The sequence below is a fragment of the Oncorhynchus masou genome, chromosome 32 (assembly GCF_036934945.1).
Source record: "Oncorhynchus masou masou isolate Uvic2021 chromosome 32, UVic_Omas_1.1, whole genome shotgun sequence".
NCBI lineage: Eukaryota > Metazoa > Chordata > Actinopteri > Salmoniformes > Salmonidae > Oncorhynchus > Oncorhynchus masou.
In genome coordinates, this window is record NC_088243.1 from 42376187 (window position 1) to 42391840 (window position 15654).

Below are 15654 nucleotides of genomic sequence, written 5' to 3' on the forward strand. Positions count from 1 at the left end.
ATGCCTCAGGACTACCTGGCCTGATGACTCCTTGCTGTCCCCAGTCCACCTGGTCGTGCTTCTACTCCAGTTTCAACTGTTCAGCCTGTGGCTTTGGAACCCTGACCTGTTCACCGGACGAGCTACCTTGTCCTGGACCTGCTGTTTTCGACTCTCTCTCTCTACCGCACCTGTATATACATACACAAATGCTATGTTATGTGTGGGAAATGTAGGCCTAAATCAATATACGTTCCTAATTTAAAACAATTTCCCTTTATGTAGTCGTGGCCAAAGGTTTTGAGAATGACACAAATATAAATTTTCACAAAGTCTGCTGCCTCCGTTTGTATGATGGCAATTTGTATATACTCCAGAATGTTATGAAGAGTGATCAGATGAATTTCAATTTATTGCAAAGTCCCTCTTTGCCATGCAAATGAACTGAATCCCTAAAATAACATTTCCACTGCATTTCAGCCCTGCCACAAAATGACCAGCTAACATCATGTCAGTGATTCTCTCGTTAACACAGGTGTGAGTGATGACGAGGACAAGGATGGAGATCACTCTGTCATGCTGATTGAGTTCAAATAACAGACTGGAAGCTTCAAAAGGAGAGTGGTGCTTGGAATAATTGTTCTTCCTCTGTCAACCATGGTTACCTGCAAGGAAACACGTGTCGTCATCATTGTGTTGCACAAAAAAGAGCTTCACAGGCAAGGATATTGCTGTAGTAAGATTGCACCTAAATCAACCATTTATCAGATCATCAATAACTTCAAGGAGAGCGGTTCAATTGTTGTGAAGAAGGCTTCAGGGTGCCCAAGTCCAGCAAGCGCCAGGACCGTCTACCAAAGTTGATTCAGCTGCGGGATCGTGGCACCACCAGTACAGAGCTTGCTCAGGAATTGCAGCAGGCAGGTGTGAGTGCATCTGCACGCACAGTGAGGCGAAGACTTTTGGAGGATGGCCTGGTGTCAAGAAGGGCAGCAACGAAGCCACTTCTCTCCAGGAAAAACATCAGGGACAGACTAATATTCTGCTAAATGTACAGGGATTGGACTGGGGTAAAGTCATTTTCTCTGATGAATCACCTTTCCGATTGTTTGTGGCATCCGGAAAAAAGCTTGTCTGGAGAAGACAAGGTGAGCGCTATCATCAGTCCTGTGTCAAGCCAACAGTAAAGCATCCTGAGACCATTCATGTGTTGGGTTGCTTCTCAGCCAAGGGAGTGGGCTCACTCACAATGTTGCCTAAGAATACAGCCATGAATAAAGAATCGTACCAACACATCCTCCGAGAGCAACTTCTCCCAACCATCTAGGAACAGTTTGGTGATGAACAATGCCTTTTCCAGCATGATGGACCACCTTGCCATAAGGCAAAAGTGATAACTAAGTGGCTCGGGGAACAAAACATTGATATTTTGGGTCCATGGCCAGGAAACTCCCCAGACCTTAATCCCATTGAGAACTTGTGGTCAATCCTCAAGAGGCGGGTGGACAAACAAAACCCCACAAATTCTGACAAACTCCAAGCATTGATTATGCAAGAATGGGCTGCCATCAGTCAGGATGTGGCCCAGAAGTTAATTGATAGCATGCCAGGGCGGATTGCAGTGGTCTTGAAAAAGAAGGGTCAACACTGCAAATATTGACTCTTTGCATCAACTTCATGTATTTGTCAATAAAAGCCTTTAACACTTATGAAGTGCTTGTAATTGTACTTCAGTATTCCATAGTAGCATCTGACAAAAATATCAAAAGACACTGAAGCAGCAAACTTTGTGAAAATGTATGTTTGTGTCATTCTCAAAACTTTTGGCCACGACTGTATTATAACAATATTTCCAATTGCCTATTTAAAAGCCTACCTGCATAATATAGTTCCTCCATGCCGTTAAGGGGCGCATTTCCGTCATAAATAAACGCTATCGAAAAACCCGGCCTCTCAGCCATGTTGAGATGTCGCTCAGCGCTGAGAGAGCTGCAGCCCGCCATTGTGTAGATTCTAAGCTCTGTAGAGAGACAGGGGCACTTGGCTAACTCTCAAATAGACAATTCATATACCCTCCCACTTAAATTAAAAACGAATTAAAATACAAAAGGCTCCAGGGAGAAAGACATGTCAGCCAGCAGCCTTCTTGAACAGGTAAAGAGAGTCACTTTCTGAATATTTACGAGACCAAATTTCCATCGAGACATAGCTAGTTAGGATAACGTTAGCTTGTCCCAGAGGCAGTGACTCTCTGTAGTGTAAGTAGGCCTGACCACCTGCTAAAGGACTGACTGGTGAATATACATTTCTTCATTTATTTTTCCCTTCCTCTCTTCTCATAAATCAAACCTTCATGAATCACCTGGACCCAATCCAGAGACCGAAAGGCCAAGGAAACAAAGGTAAGTCATCGTAACATGACTAGTTTGCTGGCTCTGTATGCGGATCTTTTTCGTGCGGTGTGTACGGAAACCCTCTTCTGCGTGGGCAAATGTGATGATGGCTCGCTAGCTAGCCAGATAGCAGGCCAGCATCACCAAAGTGCCAATTTCGCTTCTATAGTTGATTGGACATGTGAACAAATTTCCGATACGTTGGTAGTACCTACTTAGCTAATCCTTTAGTTTAAGTACATTTACTGTCAGTTGTGCGAATACACAATTTTGTATTTTGAGGAAATCCGTCAGCGCCAGCTTTAACGTTCGCTAGTTAGCCTGGCTAGCTTGGTAGTTAGATTGTGCTACCTGACTGGGATTACGCTACATTTGCAAACTAGCTCGCTCTACATTTCTCAAGTCCGACAGCTAGTTAGTGGCTAATTTGAGTTTTGGTTAAATGCTAGCGACTACCTTAATTGGAACCTTTTTACGCAAACTAAACCGGTTGTTCCATGTACTTCCTTAACGCTATCTGGCTAACCACGCGATTTAAAGGATTCTTTGCGAACAGAAGCATAAATTGCCTGCCAATGACACGTCTTCGAGCATGCTGTTCTCACTGTGCCAGTAGCTTGGCTATTTCCACCATAACCATTTAAGCTTAAACGTTTTAGTTCAATATTGTGAGGTAACTTTGTTTACTAGCCAGGCCTGTTTTCCAGTTTGGCTATTCTTTTTCATATTCTGCTCATGTCAGGACGGACTGACACGCGTCGGACACAAGTTAAAGTTATGTCATGACCCCCGAGCACTGGTGTTAAATACCAATCGATTGAGTTTCTACGTCCAAAATTGCAGCTAGAAACAATATAAATATAGTACAGCAGCACCTCAACGCCTATTTCCATTCCCATTGGTGGCTGTCAAGATACTTATGCGATTGATTCACTATAATAAACAGGCCGTTTCGCATGTAGCGATAGTTCTGCAGTTACGTTGTTTTTTGGTAGATTTTATATCTAACATGCACCGCAGCACATGATACAACCCGATGCCTATGGCCTACAGTTGCTTGTTTTAAAGGTGGGACAGTAGTTATAGGTCTAGTCAGCATGAAAGACAACTGTTGTCCAACTCAACCAATCCAATGCTACCAATTTTAGTGCATTAAAACAGCTTATTGTGCAATTTGTGACAGTGAACTTAAGTTCTGCCATACTACAGATGTATTATTAAATGTAAGGACTTCCTGCTTCTTATTGTTGTCCTACTCACCACCAGCCACAAATATGTAGGCCTATGACGAGTCATAACTATTTCCACCTCGTGCAAACATATATCCAGATGTCTTACATTGCTGCCTACTCTTTTCCAGTGCAAAACGGAGCTGTGACCCAAAAGGATACTTTGAATGATGAGTTTGAGCCTTACCTGAACACTCAGGCCAGACAGGTGAGTACCACTTATATCAGCTTTACTAGGCCACACTCTGCTCCTAATGTTTGCCTGCTTAAGATGCCTTATTCATAGCGTTTGTTCAAGTAACATTTTAAACCCGCCTCCGTTTTAATAGAAATTATCAGGATGATCAACAAGCTGTCTAGATTACGATAGTAAACATGCAAAACAGGGATATTTTGCTGTATAGCTTTACAGTAAATTACTTTTATACTGTTGCAATTCATCATGTGTCCAATCCAGGGCATTTAGCGCACTCTTCTCTCCCGGTTTACTATGTAGTCCATTTGCTTTCCTAGAATTCCAATTCATAATTAAACTGCCGTTCATCTTGTTGTAACTGCCTCGGTTGGCATCCATCATTGGGTGCCCCTCAGTAGAGTGGGCACTTCCCAGAAAAGTGGGCCACAATGGAAATAATGGAGCCTGTATTCCTCCAGTCAAAGGAATGCTGCATCCTTTTGTTGTGTAGCAATGCCACTGTTTCTCTTCATAAAGCAGTTCACTGGTGTGAAAATGGCCAGTTGTCCTAGTCTAGGAGGTGACAGAGGCTGATGGAGATTCAGAAAAGGATGTAATGATTGAAATACAGTCAGCAGTCTAACTAGTGTTCTTCTCTTCCCAGAGCAATGCGTATACGGCCATGTCAGACTCCTACATGCCAAGTTACTACAGCCCTTCCATAGGATTCTCGTACTCCCTGAACGAGGCAGCATGGTCCACCGGCGGCGACCCCCCCATGCCTTACCTGGCCTCGTATGGACAGCTGAGCAACGGGGAACACCACTTCCTGCCCGACGCCATGTTCAGCCAACCCGGCCCACTGGGCAGCAATCCCTTCCTGGGCCAGCACGGCTTTAACTTCTTCCCCAGTGGCATCGATTTCTCGGCCTGGGGCAACAACAGCTCTCAGGGACAGTCCACGCAGAGCTCTGGCTACAGCAGCAGCTACGCCTACGCACCTAGCTCGCTAGGGGGCGCCATGATCGACGGACAGTCCCCCTTCACCCAGAACGAGCCCCTCAACAAAGCCCCCGGCATGAACAGCTTGGACAGCTTGGCGGGGCTTAAGATTGGAGGGGGTGCTGGGGACATGGGGGTGCCCAAGGTCGTGGGCTCCGGCCTCCCCGGGGGACCCCTGGGCCACAGCCAGGTGTCTGGTGGAGCCCCCAGCATGCCACTGCCCCCCATTGCCCCTGCCAAACCCGCATCCTGGGCAGACATTGCTGGCAAGCCTGCCAAGCCTCAGCCCAAGCTGAAAACCAAAGGGGGCATAGCGGGTACCAACCTTCCCCCTCCGCCCATCAAACACAACATGGACATCGGCACTTGGGACAACAAGGGGAACATGCCTAAAGCTTCCACCCCACAGCATGCGCCTATTCCCAGCAATGGGCAGCCGCCCAACCAGGCCTCCCCTCAGCCCGGCACCATGGCCGGAGGGACCCCACAACTACAGCTCAGCAACGGGCAGTTGGTGGCCCCTTTGGCCCAGCTTGGGCAGCACCAGTTCCCCCCGAACGGGCAGCAGGGCATGGGGGGGCAGCTGCAGCTCTCCCAGGGCCCCCCACCCACCACTCAGCCCACCCGCTGGGTCCCTCCACGGAACCGTGCTAACGGCTTTGGGGATGGTGGGGTGGGACAGTCTCCCCCCAACTCTGGTGTGGGCGGGGTGCAGGTACCTTCGGAGCCCCACCCGGTGCTGGAGAAACTGCGCCTGGTCAACAACTACAACCCCAAGGACTTTGACTGGAACCCCAAGCAGGGGCGTGTGTTCATCATCAAGAGCTACTCTGAAGACGACATCCACCGCTCCATCAAGTACAACATCTGGTGTAGCACAGAGCACGGCAATAAGCGGCTGGACGCCGCCTATCGCTCGCTGGGTGCTAAGGGCCCCCTCTACCTGCTCTTCAGCGTCAACGGCAGTGGCCACTTCTGCGGCGTGGCGGAGATGCGCTCGCCCGTGGACTACAACACCTGCGCCGGTGTGTGGTCGCAGGACAAGTGGAAGGGGCGCTTTGATGTGCGCTGGATCTTTGTTAAGGACGTTCCCAACAGCCAGCTACGGCACATCCGCCTGGAGAACAATGAGAACAAGCCAGTGACCAACTCGCGGGACACGCAGGAGGTGCCCCTGGACAAGGCACGGCAGGTGCTGAAGATCATCGCTGGCTACAAGCACACCACCTCCATCTTCGACGACTTCTCCCACTACGAGAAGCGCCAGGAGGAGGAGGAGTGTGTGAAAAAGGTAACGGCCTACCCTCCACACACCTGGGGAAATTAATAGGCCTACACCTGGTGTTGGGGGGTGGGGGCATAGGAAGCTGTGTGTGTGTGAAGGTTCTGAGAGCATCTGGAGAGCTAAAATTCTGTTGGGTGTTATGTTAATGTAGATCATCATGTATGTGTTAATCTTACAATGTGCCATTCCAACAGAAAATGTAGATATGCCATGAACAAAATACAGTTAATTTTATATATATATATATATATTTATTTATTTCAATAAATGCTGACTAGTGTTGATCAGTAGTGTCTGTATTAAATGTATATTTCCAATTCGGTATATTTAATCAATGAGCAATGTCACATTTTTGTTGTGTTGGAAATGTTATTAGGAATTTATTACTTTTGCATAGGCATTTACAGTTGAAAATTATGCCCTCTTTGAGATGGGGTTTCTGAAGTTATTTAGGAAATGCTTCAGATGCTTGGCTCACCAAACCAGTGCTCTAGCCCAGTAAGGCCACCATGTCCATATATACAATTTAAAAAGGGGGAGCAGAAAGATTTTTGAAAGAATCAATTAAACCAAAATTATTCAACCTAAATGCCAGCAGTCTACCTTGTGCCCACCAAAATGCATTTTGTTGACCTTCTCTAGAGACTCTCAAAATAGTTAGAATATTCATTATTATGCTCCGTCTTTTACAAAGGCTTCTATTCACATATGAAATGCATGTTTACATTGGCCCTTCAGTCTAAATGGCCATGGGCTCCCGAGTGCGTTAGTGGTCTATGGAACTGCATCTCAGTGCAAGAGGTGCCACTACAGTCCCTGGTTCGAATCCAGGCTGTATCGCATCCGGCCATGATTGGTAGTCCCATACGCCGGCGCACAATTGGTCCGGGGTAGGCCGTATATTGTAAATAAGATTTTGTTCTTAACTGACATCCCTAGTTAAATAAAGGTTCAATTAAAAAAAAAAATACAAATAATGTTAATCCTTTGACGTTGGGAACAAATGCTTGCTCAATCTACTAATGTTGATAACTTCCACTCACAGCAGTGCAACAACTTGTTTTGAAGATGATCTATTGAAGGCCATGTTATCAAAAGCTGTGTAAGTAGGATGATGGCATATTTAAATCTTAACCTACAAGGTCTGGATTACTACAGTTTTTTTTTTTTTTTATCATCATAGTAATTTATTGCCCCAATCTGGTGTCCCATATCTAAATCAGTCCCTGGTTAGAAGGGAGGAATTGGTGGGGGGGGGCAGTGGAACTGGCTTTGAGGTACAGATTTGAGTTTGGCGGCCCTATAGGCTTGTACAGTTTCTGATTCATTGCCAAGCTGTGTATATCATAATAGATTGTCAGAAAGGGGTACACTCTCTGTAGTTCTGTATTACTGACCCTGTTTTTATAGTGACTACAGTGCTTGTTTGTCAGGTCTGCGATGTGGATGCGGCTTTCTTTACATCAAAACATAGGCCTAGTTATATTAGACAGTCCTGTCTGCTGTGGCAACAATATGTTGCTAATTTACATTCTACCTTGTATGTTTCCTTCAAGCTTATTTTGCTGAAACACAAATCATGCTTCCTTACATGGTGCTCTCTAATAACATTTTATTTTTGAACTTGAGTTGTTGAGGTGTCCTTTCCCATCAGTAACTTCACATTGCATGACTGAGGCTGTGTGTGCAAAACAGTGCGTTATTTACAGCGGCAAGGAAACTGCTCTGCACCTGGGGGTATTTCTCAGGGAAACTCCCCTGTAAATATTTGGAAAAGACTCTGATCTTTGACAACTAGTAAATATAATCTGTAACTGGTATTTTATCAATGAATTTACTATAGCTTCCACTTATCTAGAAAAACATGAGATACGTGTTAATCATAGTTTTGTGGTTTACATATTGATCCAGATTGGTGATAACCACAGATTACTGACTGGTATTGATGGAATATCAACATGCACTTAGGTTCAGGCTTCAGAGTAGAGCTGAGAGTCATGTGCGCTAGGAAGGTGATATGCTGACAACTCAAATGATGAATGATCCTTGCTGTATAACGTAACAATGAAACAAAAGATTGTTTTAGAGAGCGATCACAGTTGACTCATTTTTCATCTATCCACTTTGATACCACAAAGTACATTTTTGTAAGTTCGTTAAGGTGATGCATGTATGCCTGAGGTCGATTGAGGCCTCACATCCTTTCTGTTTTGTTCCAAACTAAAGCCTAATGTTTTGTGTTACCAGGTGGAAGTCCAGGGAAGCGAGCCGTACCCCAACAACCCAAACCCGAGCAGGAGTCATTACAGACTTCAGGTAACATGCCCTAGCGCTCCCACCTTCCCCTCGTTCTCTTGGACCAACCTTTTTGTATGGATTTATACTTCATTAGGCCAGGTAGCCTAGTGGTTAAGAGCATTGGGCCAGTAACCGAAAGGTTGCTGGTTTGAATCCCTGAGCTGACTAGTGATGTCTGTGCCTTTGAGCAAGGCACTTAACTCTAATTGCTCCTGTAAGTTGCTCTGGATAAGAGTGACTTATTGCTGATATTTCCACAGAGGTCAAAATAACACTCTGAAATTGTCATAATTATCATAATGTCTTTTCAGTTTAAGCTTTTTCAAAATAACGCCTCCAATTTCAGATTGTTCAGTTGGGATGGTGATTTTGGCCCACAACATTACTTCAATCGGATTATTCTGACCAATGACCAGTCGTTTATTTGCATACAGTGCCTTCGGAAAGTATTCAGACCCCTTGACTCCTCCCACATTTTATTTTATAGCCTAATTTTAAAATGGATTTACACAATACCCCATAATGTCCAGGCAAAAACTGTTTGTTTTTTTAGCCAATTTATTACAAATAAAAACAACTTCAATACCTCTGACAGTGCCAGTCAGAGCAAAAACCAAGCCATGGGTTCAAAGGAATTGTCCGTAGAGCTCCAAGACAGGATTGTGTCGAGGCGCAGATCAGTGAAAGGGTACCAAAACATTTCTGCAGCATTGAAGGTCCCCAAGAACACAGTGGCCTCCATCATTCTTAAATGGAAGAAGATTGGATCCACAAAGGCACTTACTAGAGATGGCCGAACTGAGTCGGGGGTGAACTGCTTTGGTCAGGGAAGTGACCAAGAACCCGATGGTCACTCTGACAGAGCTCCTCTGAGGAGATTTGAGAAACTTCCAGGAGGACCACCATCTCTGCAGGACTCCACCAATCAAGCCTTTTATATGGTAGAGTGGCCAGACGGAAGCCACTCCTCAGTAAAATGCACATGACAGCCCGCTTGGAGTTTTCCAAAAAGCAACTAAAGGACTCTCAGACCATGAGAAACAAGATTCTCTGGTCCGATGAAGCCAAGATTGAACTCCTTGGCCTGAATGCCAAGTGTCACGTCTGGAGGAAACCTGGCACCACGCCTATGGTGAATCGTGGTGGTGGCAGTATTATGCTGTGGGGATGTTTTTCAGCTGCAAGGACTGAGAGACTAGTCATTGAGGAAAAGATGAACAGAGCAATGTACAGAGATCTTTGAAAACCTGCTCCAGAGCGCTCAGGACCTCAGACTGGGGGGCAAAGGTTCACCTTCCAAAAAGACGACGCAGGAGTGGCTTCGGGACAAGTCTTTGAGTGGCCCAGCCAGAGTCCGGACTTGAACATCTGTGGAGAAACCTGAAAATGGCTGTCCAGCAATGCTCCCCATCCAACCTGATAGAGCTTGAGAGGATCTGCAGAGGAAAATGGGAGAAACTCTACAAATACAGGTGTGGCTTATTTGTAGCGTCATACCCAAGAACACTCAATGCTGCCAAATGTTTTTCAAGTACTGAGTAAAGGGTCTGAATACTTATGTAAATGTGATATTTCTGTTTATTTTTTATAAATGATCAAATATTTCTAAACCTGTTATTGTGTGTTGAGGTGGGGGGAGACTAATACATTATAAAAATGTGTGTAACATTTTTAAGTTGAGCGGTCTGAATACGTACTGTGCCTTCGGAAAGTATCGTGACTTGAAATGGATACATTTTCTGAGCACAAAATATATATATTTTGATATGACTATGAACACTGGGAAATCAGCTCCAATTGAAATTTTGGAAAAAGTATGCCCACGCATAGAACACGTGATATACTAATTTAAGCAAGGTTTGTCATTTGTATATTTTAGTCACATATTATATCGGTTTGGGCTTCTTGTTGTCCATTTGCAGCCTACAAATAATGTAATTTGTTTCGGCACCCGACCATCCGCGCAAGAAAGATGGCCCACGGCTGATCCTAGTTGATCCCTGCTCTGGAGTCTAGACAATCCTATCTACCAATCAGGGCTGTGTACATGAACATACTGAATATAAATGTAACCTGCAATAATTTCAATGATTTTACGGAGTTACAGTTCATAAAGGAAATCAGTCAGTTGAAATTCATTAGTCCCTAATCTATGGATTTCGCATGACTGGGAATAGTCATATCTGTATTTCCAGATACCTTGGTGTCTGCTGTGACCACCATTTGTCTCATGCAGTGCGAAATCTCCTTCGCATAGAGTTGATCAGGCTGTTAATTGTGGAATGTTGTCCCCCATGAATTTGCAGGATATTGGCGGGAACTGGATTATGCTGTTGTACACCGATCCAGAGTCACCCATTGAGCATGTCTGGGATACATGTCTGAGTATGCAGGCCATGGATGAACTGACATTTTCAGCCCTGTTTTAGATCATTCAATTCTCTGTTAATGGCTCTGGTAGTCATTCCTACAGTCAGCATGCCAATTGCACACTCACTATTTGAGACATCTGTAGCATTATGACACAACTGCACATTTTGGAGTAGCCTTTTATTGTCCCCAGCACAAGGTGCACCAGTGTAATGATCATATGGTTTAAGAATCGGGCCCTTTTTTTCCTTCCAGTTTTCACCTAAAATGACATCCAAATCTAACTGCCTGAACAAGGATATGCATATTCTTGATTCCATTTGAAAGGAAACACTGAAGTTTGTGGAAATGTGACATTAATGCAGCAAACTTTTGTTTTGGTTCCGTCTTTGAAATGCAAGAGGCCATAATGTGCTATTCCGGGTTAGGTGCTATTTAGATTTTGGCCACTAGATGGCAGCTGTGTACGTGCAGTTGTAGACTGATTCAGTATCAAGACTGCCCAAATGCGCCTAATTGGTTTATTGATACACTTTCAAGTTCATAACTGTGCACTCCTCATACACATATGTCTATTCCTGGGAAATGTTCTTGTTACTTACAACCTCGGACTAATGTGATTAGCATATGTTAGCTCAACCATGCTGCCGGTGGGGGGGGGGGGGGGACTCCAATCCTGTTGAGGGTAATCAGCTTCCTGATATGCCACACCTGTCAATTGGATTGACTATCTTGGCAAATAATTGCTCACTAACAGCGCAGTAAACACATTTGTGCAGAACATTTCAGCAATAAGGGTTTGATGCATATTGAAAGTTTTCAGCTCATGAAACATGGGACCAACATTTACATGTTGTGTTTTAATATTTTTGTTCAGTGTACCTAATTTCTTTGCTAACGTATAAAAATGAGCTGCCAAACCCGCTTTGGTTAACTCTGAGGTCCCTCTGTGTCCAATTTGGAGAGATCCCCCTTTGATTTTAGTGCCGTCCACTGTCGGAACAACCTACAAAATTTCTTGCATCTTGATTCCCTGGTGCTGCTAGGGCAGTTTTTAGGACTCTGGTGTTAACTCAAATCCTCAATGAATTAATTCTTGATTGTAGTGGTTTTGTTGAGGTTGTGCTTTGTTTAATTTGTATTTTATTTGTAATGTTTTCACCCTGTTTGTGGAAATTTTTACTTGGTCTCATTCCCAATGGTGCCCCATGGTCTCAATTGGGCTCCCCTGAATAAAAATAAGTTTTATATATTTAAAGAAACATTTCACTATACACTGCAGAGATTTTGGTGCATGCCAGAATTAGTAACTTTACGGACATGTCAGTGACATTTTGCTCTGGGGAACAAGTGGAGAGTAAACCCAGCCTAACAGTCCTGCTACTTTAGATGTAACTTTTTGTAGTGTGAGACACTCATTCCAATGACAATTTCGTGTTTTTATATTCAAGAATTCTATGTGTGGATAACGCCTGCTCATGCTGGCAAAAACTACACTTCCAGTCTAGCATCTAAAAACCTGTTTGCCTGCTGCCCTGTTAGACAGCCACCTTTTTTGTTTTGAAATCAGAGGATATTTCATCAAGTTAAATGCTCTTTTCTCTCAAGTGATCAAAATGCAGATGTACTTTGACATTTTGTGCTCAATGTGCTCTTTACTGAATGAGGACAAATGGTCCATGTCTTGCCGTGGATGATTATTGCAGATGTCTGAAAAGGTGATCAGAACTGAATGTTGTAGGCAATACAGATCCTATATGTGTAGAACTACTTGGTGGGACCTGGTGGTAGGGTGATGCTTGGCACCAACAGACATGTGGCTTGCTTTTAAACTTAAAGATTGACAAACTCCCCTCTTTTAAATCCATTGATGGAGTATAATGCCCACAGGTTACATTAAAATTGGATCTACAACATTCTGAAAAGCCCTAAATCTCTGAAGTGTATGTTTTGATGTGAGTCCCCAAACTGAACTCTTCTTGTTTTCTCTTTGTGTCCCACAGGAGCGCCAAGGACGTGTCAAGTAACAGTTACTGCTTTGGGCAAAAGACTGCAATAGCCCCCACTTTCCACCCCATCTCACATTCAGATCTTTCAAGAAATGCAAAATGGAGGGGGAAATTAACCAAGGACAAAAAAAATCGACTAAATGAAGACTTTCTTGATTTCTTTTTACTTTAAAAGACTTACTTCGAACTTGTAGTAAAAGAAAAAGAAATGATTATTCATAGGACTACAACATAATGCATAGCATCCTTAGGTGAATCTCTTTTGCCCCACCCAACCCCATTCCACTACATATGCTTTTTTTCTGGTATGCTTTTTAAAATAAAAAAAACGTCTTTTTTTTTTTTTACAATGATTGTCTGTTCTTACAGTCCGAGAGCAAGTCTAATTCTTCTTACGCAAAATTCTAGTGGAAATGTTTAGTGTCGGCTACTATTAGTGCCCGAAAGTCAAGGCGGGCCATTTGTTTAATTTCTTTGTAAACCCCTCCATCCTGTGGAAGATTAATGGATCCAATCAGGGCGCAGACGGGGTCTCTTCAGTGGATATTTGTCGTTGTGGGTACTGTCATCTCACCCTGCAAGGAGTTTGTTTCCAATGCTTCTGTCATAAAGGAGAACTGAAATGGATGTTTGAGATTACCCTGTTTTTTTTTGGGGGGGGGGGGGGTATGTTTGGGGGAATTGAAAGTAAAACATTATTACGTTTAGAACCTTGGTCATTGTATAATTATTTTATAGTGTACAATTGTACAAAACGGGCCCTGTTTCCAGTCCTCTTTCTGGACCTGTTCAGTAATGTTGCTTTTCTCTTGCCATTTGTTTCTTCATCCCCTTTCGTTTTCTTAAAGACCGCGCTGACACTGGCCTCGCCCCGACTCTTTCTATTAATCAGTTCAAAGTAATAAATGTGGTATACTCAGCAAGAACATGTGCGTTCCCCTCGTTTGACTGTAAGCACTTCTTGTCATGCTGTGTGCTTCCTTTTTCTGTATTTAAGGGAAAATGAATGTTTTATTACTTGGTAATTAAGCCCTATACCCTCGCACTTAATTCTATCCCAACACCCCTCTTGCACCACTAACCACCTTTATCCCATCCACAATGTCCCCCCTTCTCTTTCCCCTCCCCTGCTGGCTGCTTAACCATAACACCACCACTACCCTTGCAGAATGTCAATGTTGGTGGAAAAAAAACAAGGTCCTCTTTCAAAAACGACTGGCTTTTATCTGTGGCATAATAAAGATGCTCCACAAAAGTCCAGCTTGCTATTTTCTCTTCTTGAAACTAAGCTATGGGGTTTTCGGTAAGGACAGCATTCATGCATTAGGCCAGTAGACTCTTGGGTGGTATCTGTAGGTGTTTTTTATGTGCTGCTGTTGTCATACTTGTGATCTTGTCATTGTGTTCAACTCTGCATCTGTAACTACAACTCAGGTCACTGTCAAGTATGTAACTGGAGGCATTGGTGTGAATTTCAGCCTACATTTTGGGTATTTCAGTCTAGGGCGATTTGGATTTTGTAATTGGCTTATTTTATGATGCCGTCTTGTTTTTGAATATGTTAGCAAAACAACCGGTGTATGGCATTAGCACAGACATGAGAAACATGCTTTCCGTATCTTGAATTCCCTTAAGCGTAGGGTCACTCGGTAGGACTTTGTTTAGGATCATCAGTATGCTACATTTAACTCATCACTCACATTATTGCCCTTGAAATTAGATCTCATTTAGCCATAATTATAGTACTTCAAACACTGACAATGAACAGTCTTACCTTGACGTTATCACTGATCTGTCAGATTTAACTTGTAAAACATTGGCCTGCTTGAGGTCTTGCTTATAAAAACATGTTAGATCAATGATTACCATATTCAAATGAAGCAAAAAGTATTCTGACAGTGTTAAAGACCCATATGTCAGTTCAAAAAGGTTAAAGACCAAGTGCTCTCCGACCAATGTGTTTGATCAGGGGTGTCAAACTCATTCCACGGCTGGCTGAGTGTCTGTGTTTTTTTCCCTTCAGTTAAGACCTAGACAACCAAGTGGGGGGAGTTCCTTACTAATTATTGACCTTTAATTCATCCACCAAGGACAAGGGTGGAGTGAAAACCCACAAATACCCAGCCATCTGGAATGAATTTGACACATGTTAGATTATTTTTCTGTTGTGGAAAAAACAACTGAAGTAATCTTCCTTCCATAGGTTTTGCATACCAATAATTATTTTTGATATATATTTTGTCTATTGTCACTAAATGTATTCTCAATGCGAGTCCCATCATGTAGGTGTCCTCAACACATACTGGTGATGAATCTGTAAATCAAGACTTTGTCAGAGGAGCGATACCTCACAGAACCATCCATTCAACTCACGGGTCGGATTATGCTTCTAGCCTTTAACACTTCCTGATGTAGCCTATTTAGCAGCCCAATTCAGATCTTTTGCTCAATTATTGGTCAAATAACTTGTCATAAGATCTGAATAAGAAGGGGTCCGTAACCACGGCCTTTGTGTGCATTGTTTATGTTAAAAGAACATTGGGTACAAGAGCATATTCACTAGCCTCGCAATTCGCCTGATCTCATGAGTTTACGTGGATGGTTCGCTACCACGGAATCATTGCGCAGTTCACGTAATGTTTGAAACGGACATTTCCGATTTGCTAACCTGGGTGGAAGAGTCAAATCCAGAGTTTCCCACGTGGGAGGTACCAGAATCAACCAATAGGAAGCTCTACGCAAATAACTTTGGTTCATTTTAACTCTGCGGTCCCGAGTTATCCAACATGTGAGCGCGGTAGGATAATACGTTAGGAAAGTGGTACTTCTTGATTGTTTTTGTATAGGCTAAGAATGGGAGCACGTTCAAGCAAATCAGTTTTGTCAGGTCGGTGACTCGTTGGTCACCGACTTT

At 43.5% G+C, this 15654-nt stretch overlaps 1 protein-coding gene across 1 annotated transcript; it reads left to right on the forward strand.

Annotated features, from left to right (window-relative positions):
- Nucleotides 1–1931: 1931 nt before the first annotated feature.
- Nucleotides 1932–13666, forward strand: LOC135526087 (YTH domain-containing family protein 2-like). Its single transcript, XM_064954178.1, has 6 exons — nt 1932–2133; nt 2357–2381; nt 3733–3809; nt 4441–6069; nt 8311–8379; nt 12735–13666. Exons 1-6 carry the CDS (start codon nt 2107–2109, stop codon nt 12756–12758), a joined length of 1851 nt encoding a protein of 616 aa, XP_064810250.1. The 5' UTR covers nt 1932–2106; the 3' UTR covers nt 12759–13666.
- Nucleotides 13667–15654: the final 1988 nt, after the last annotated feature.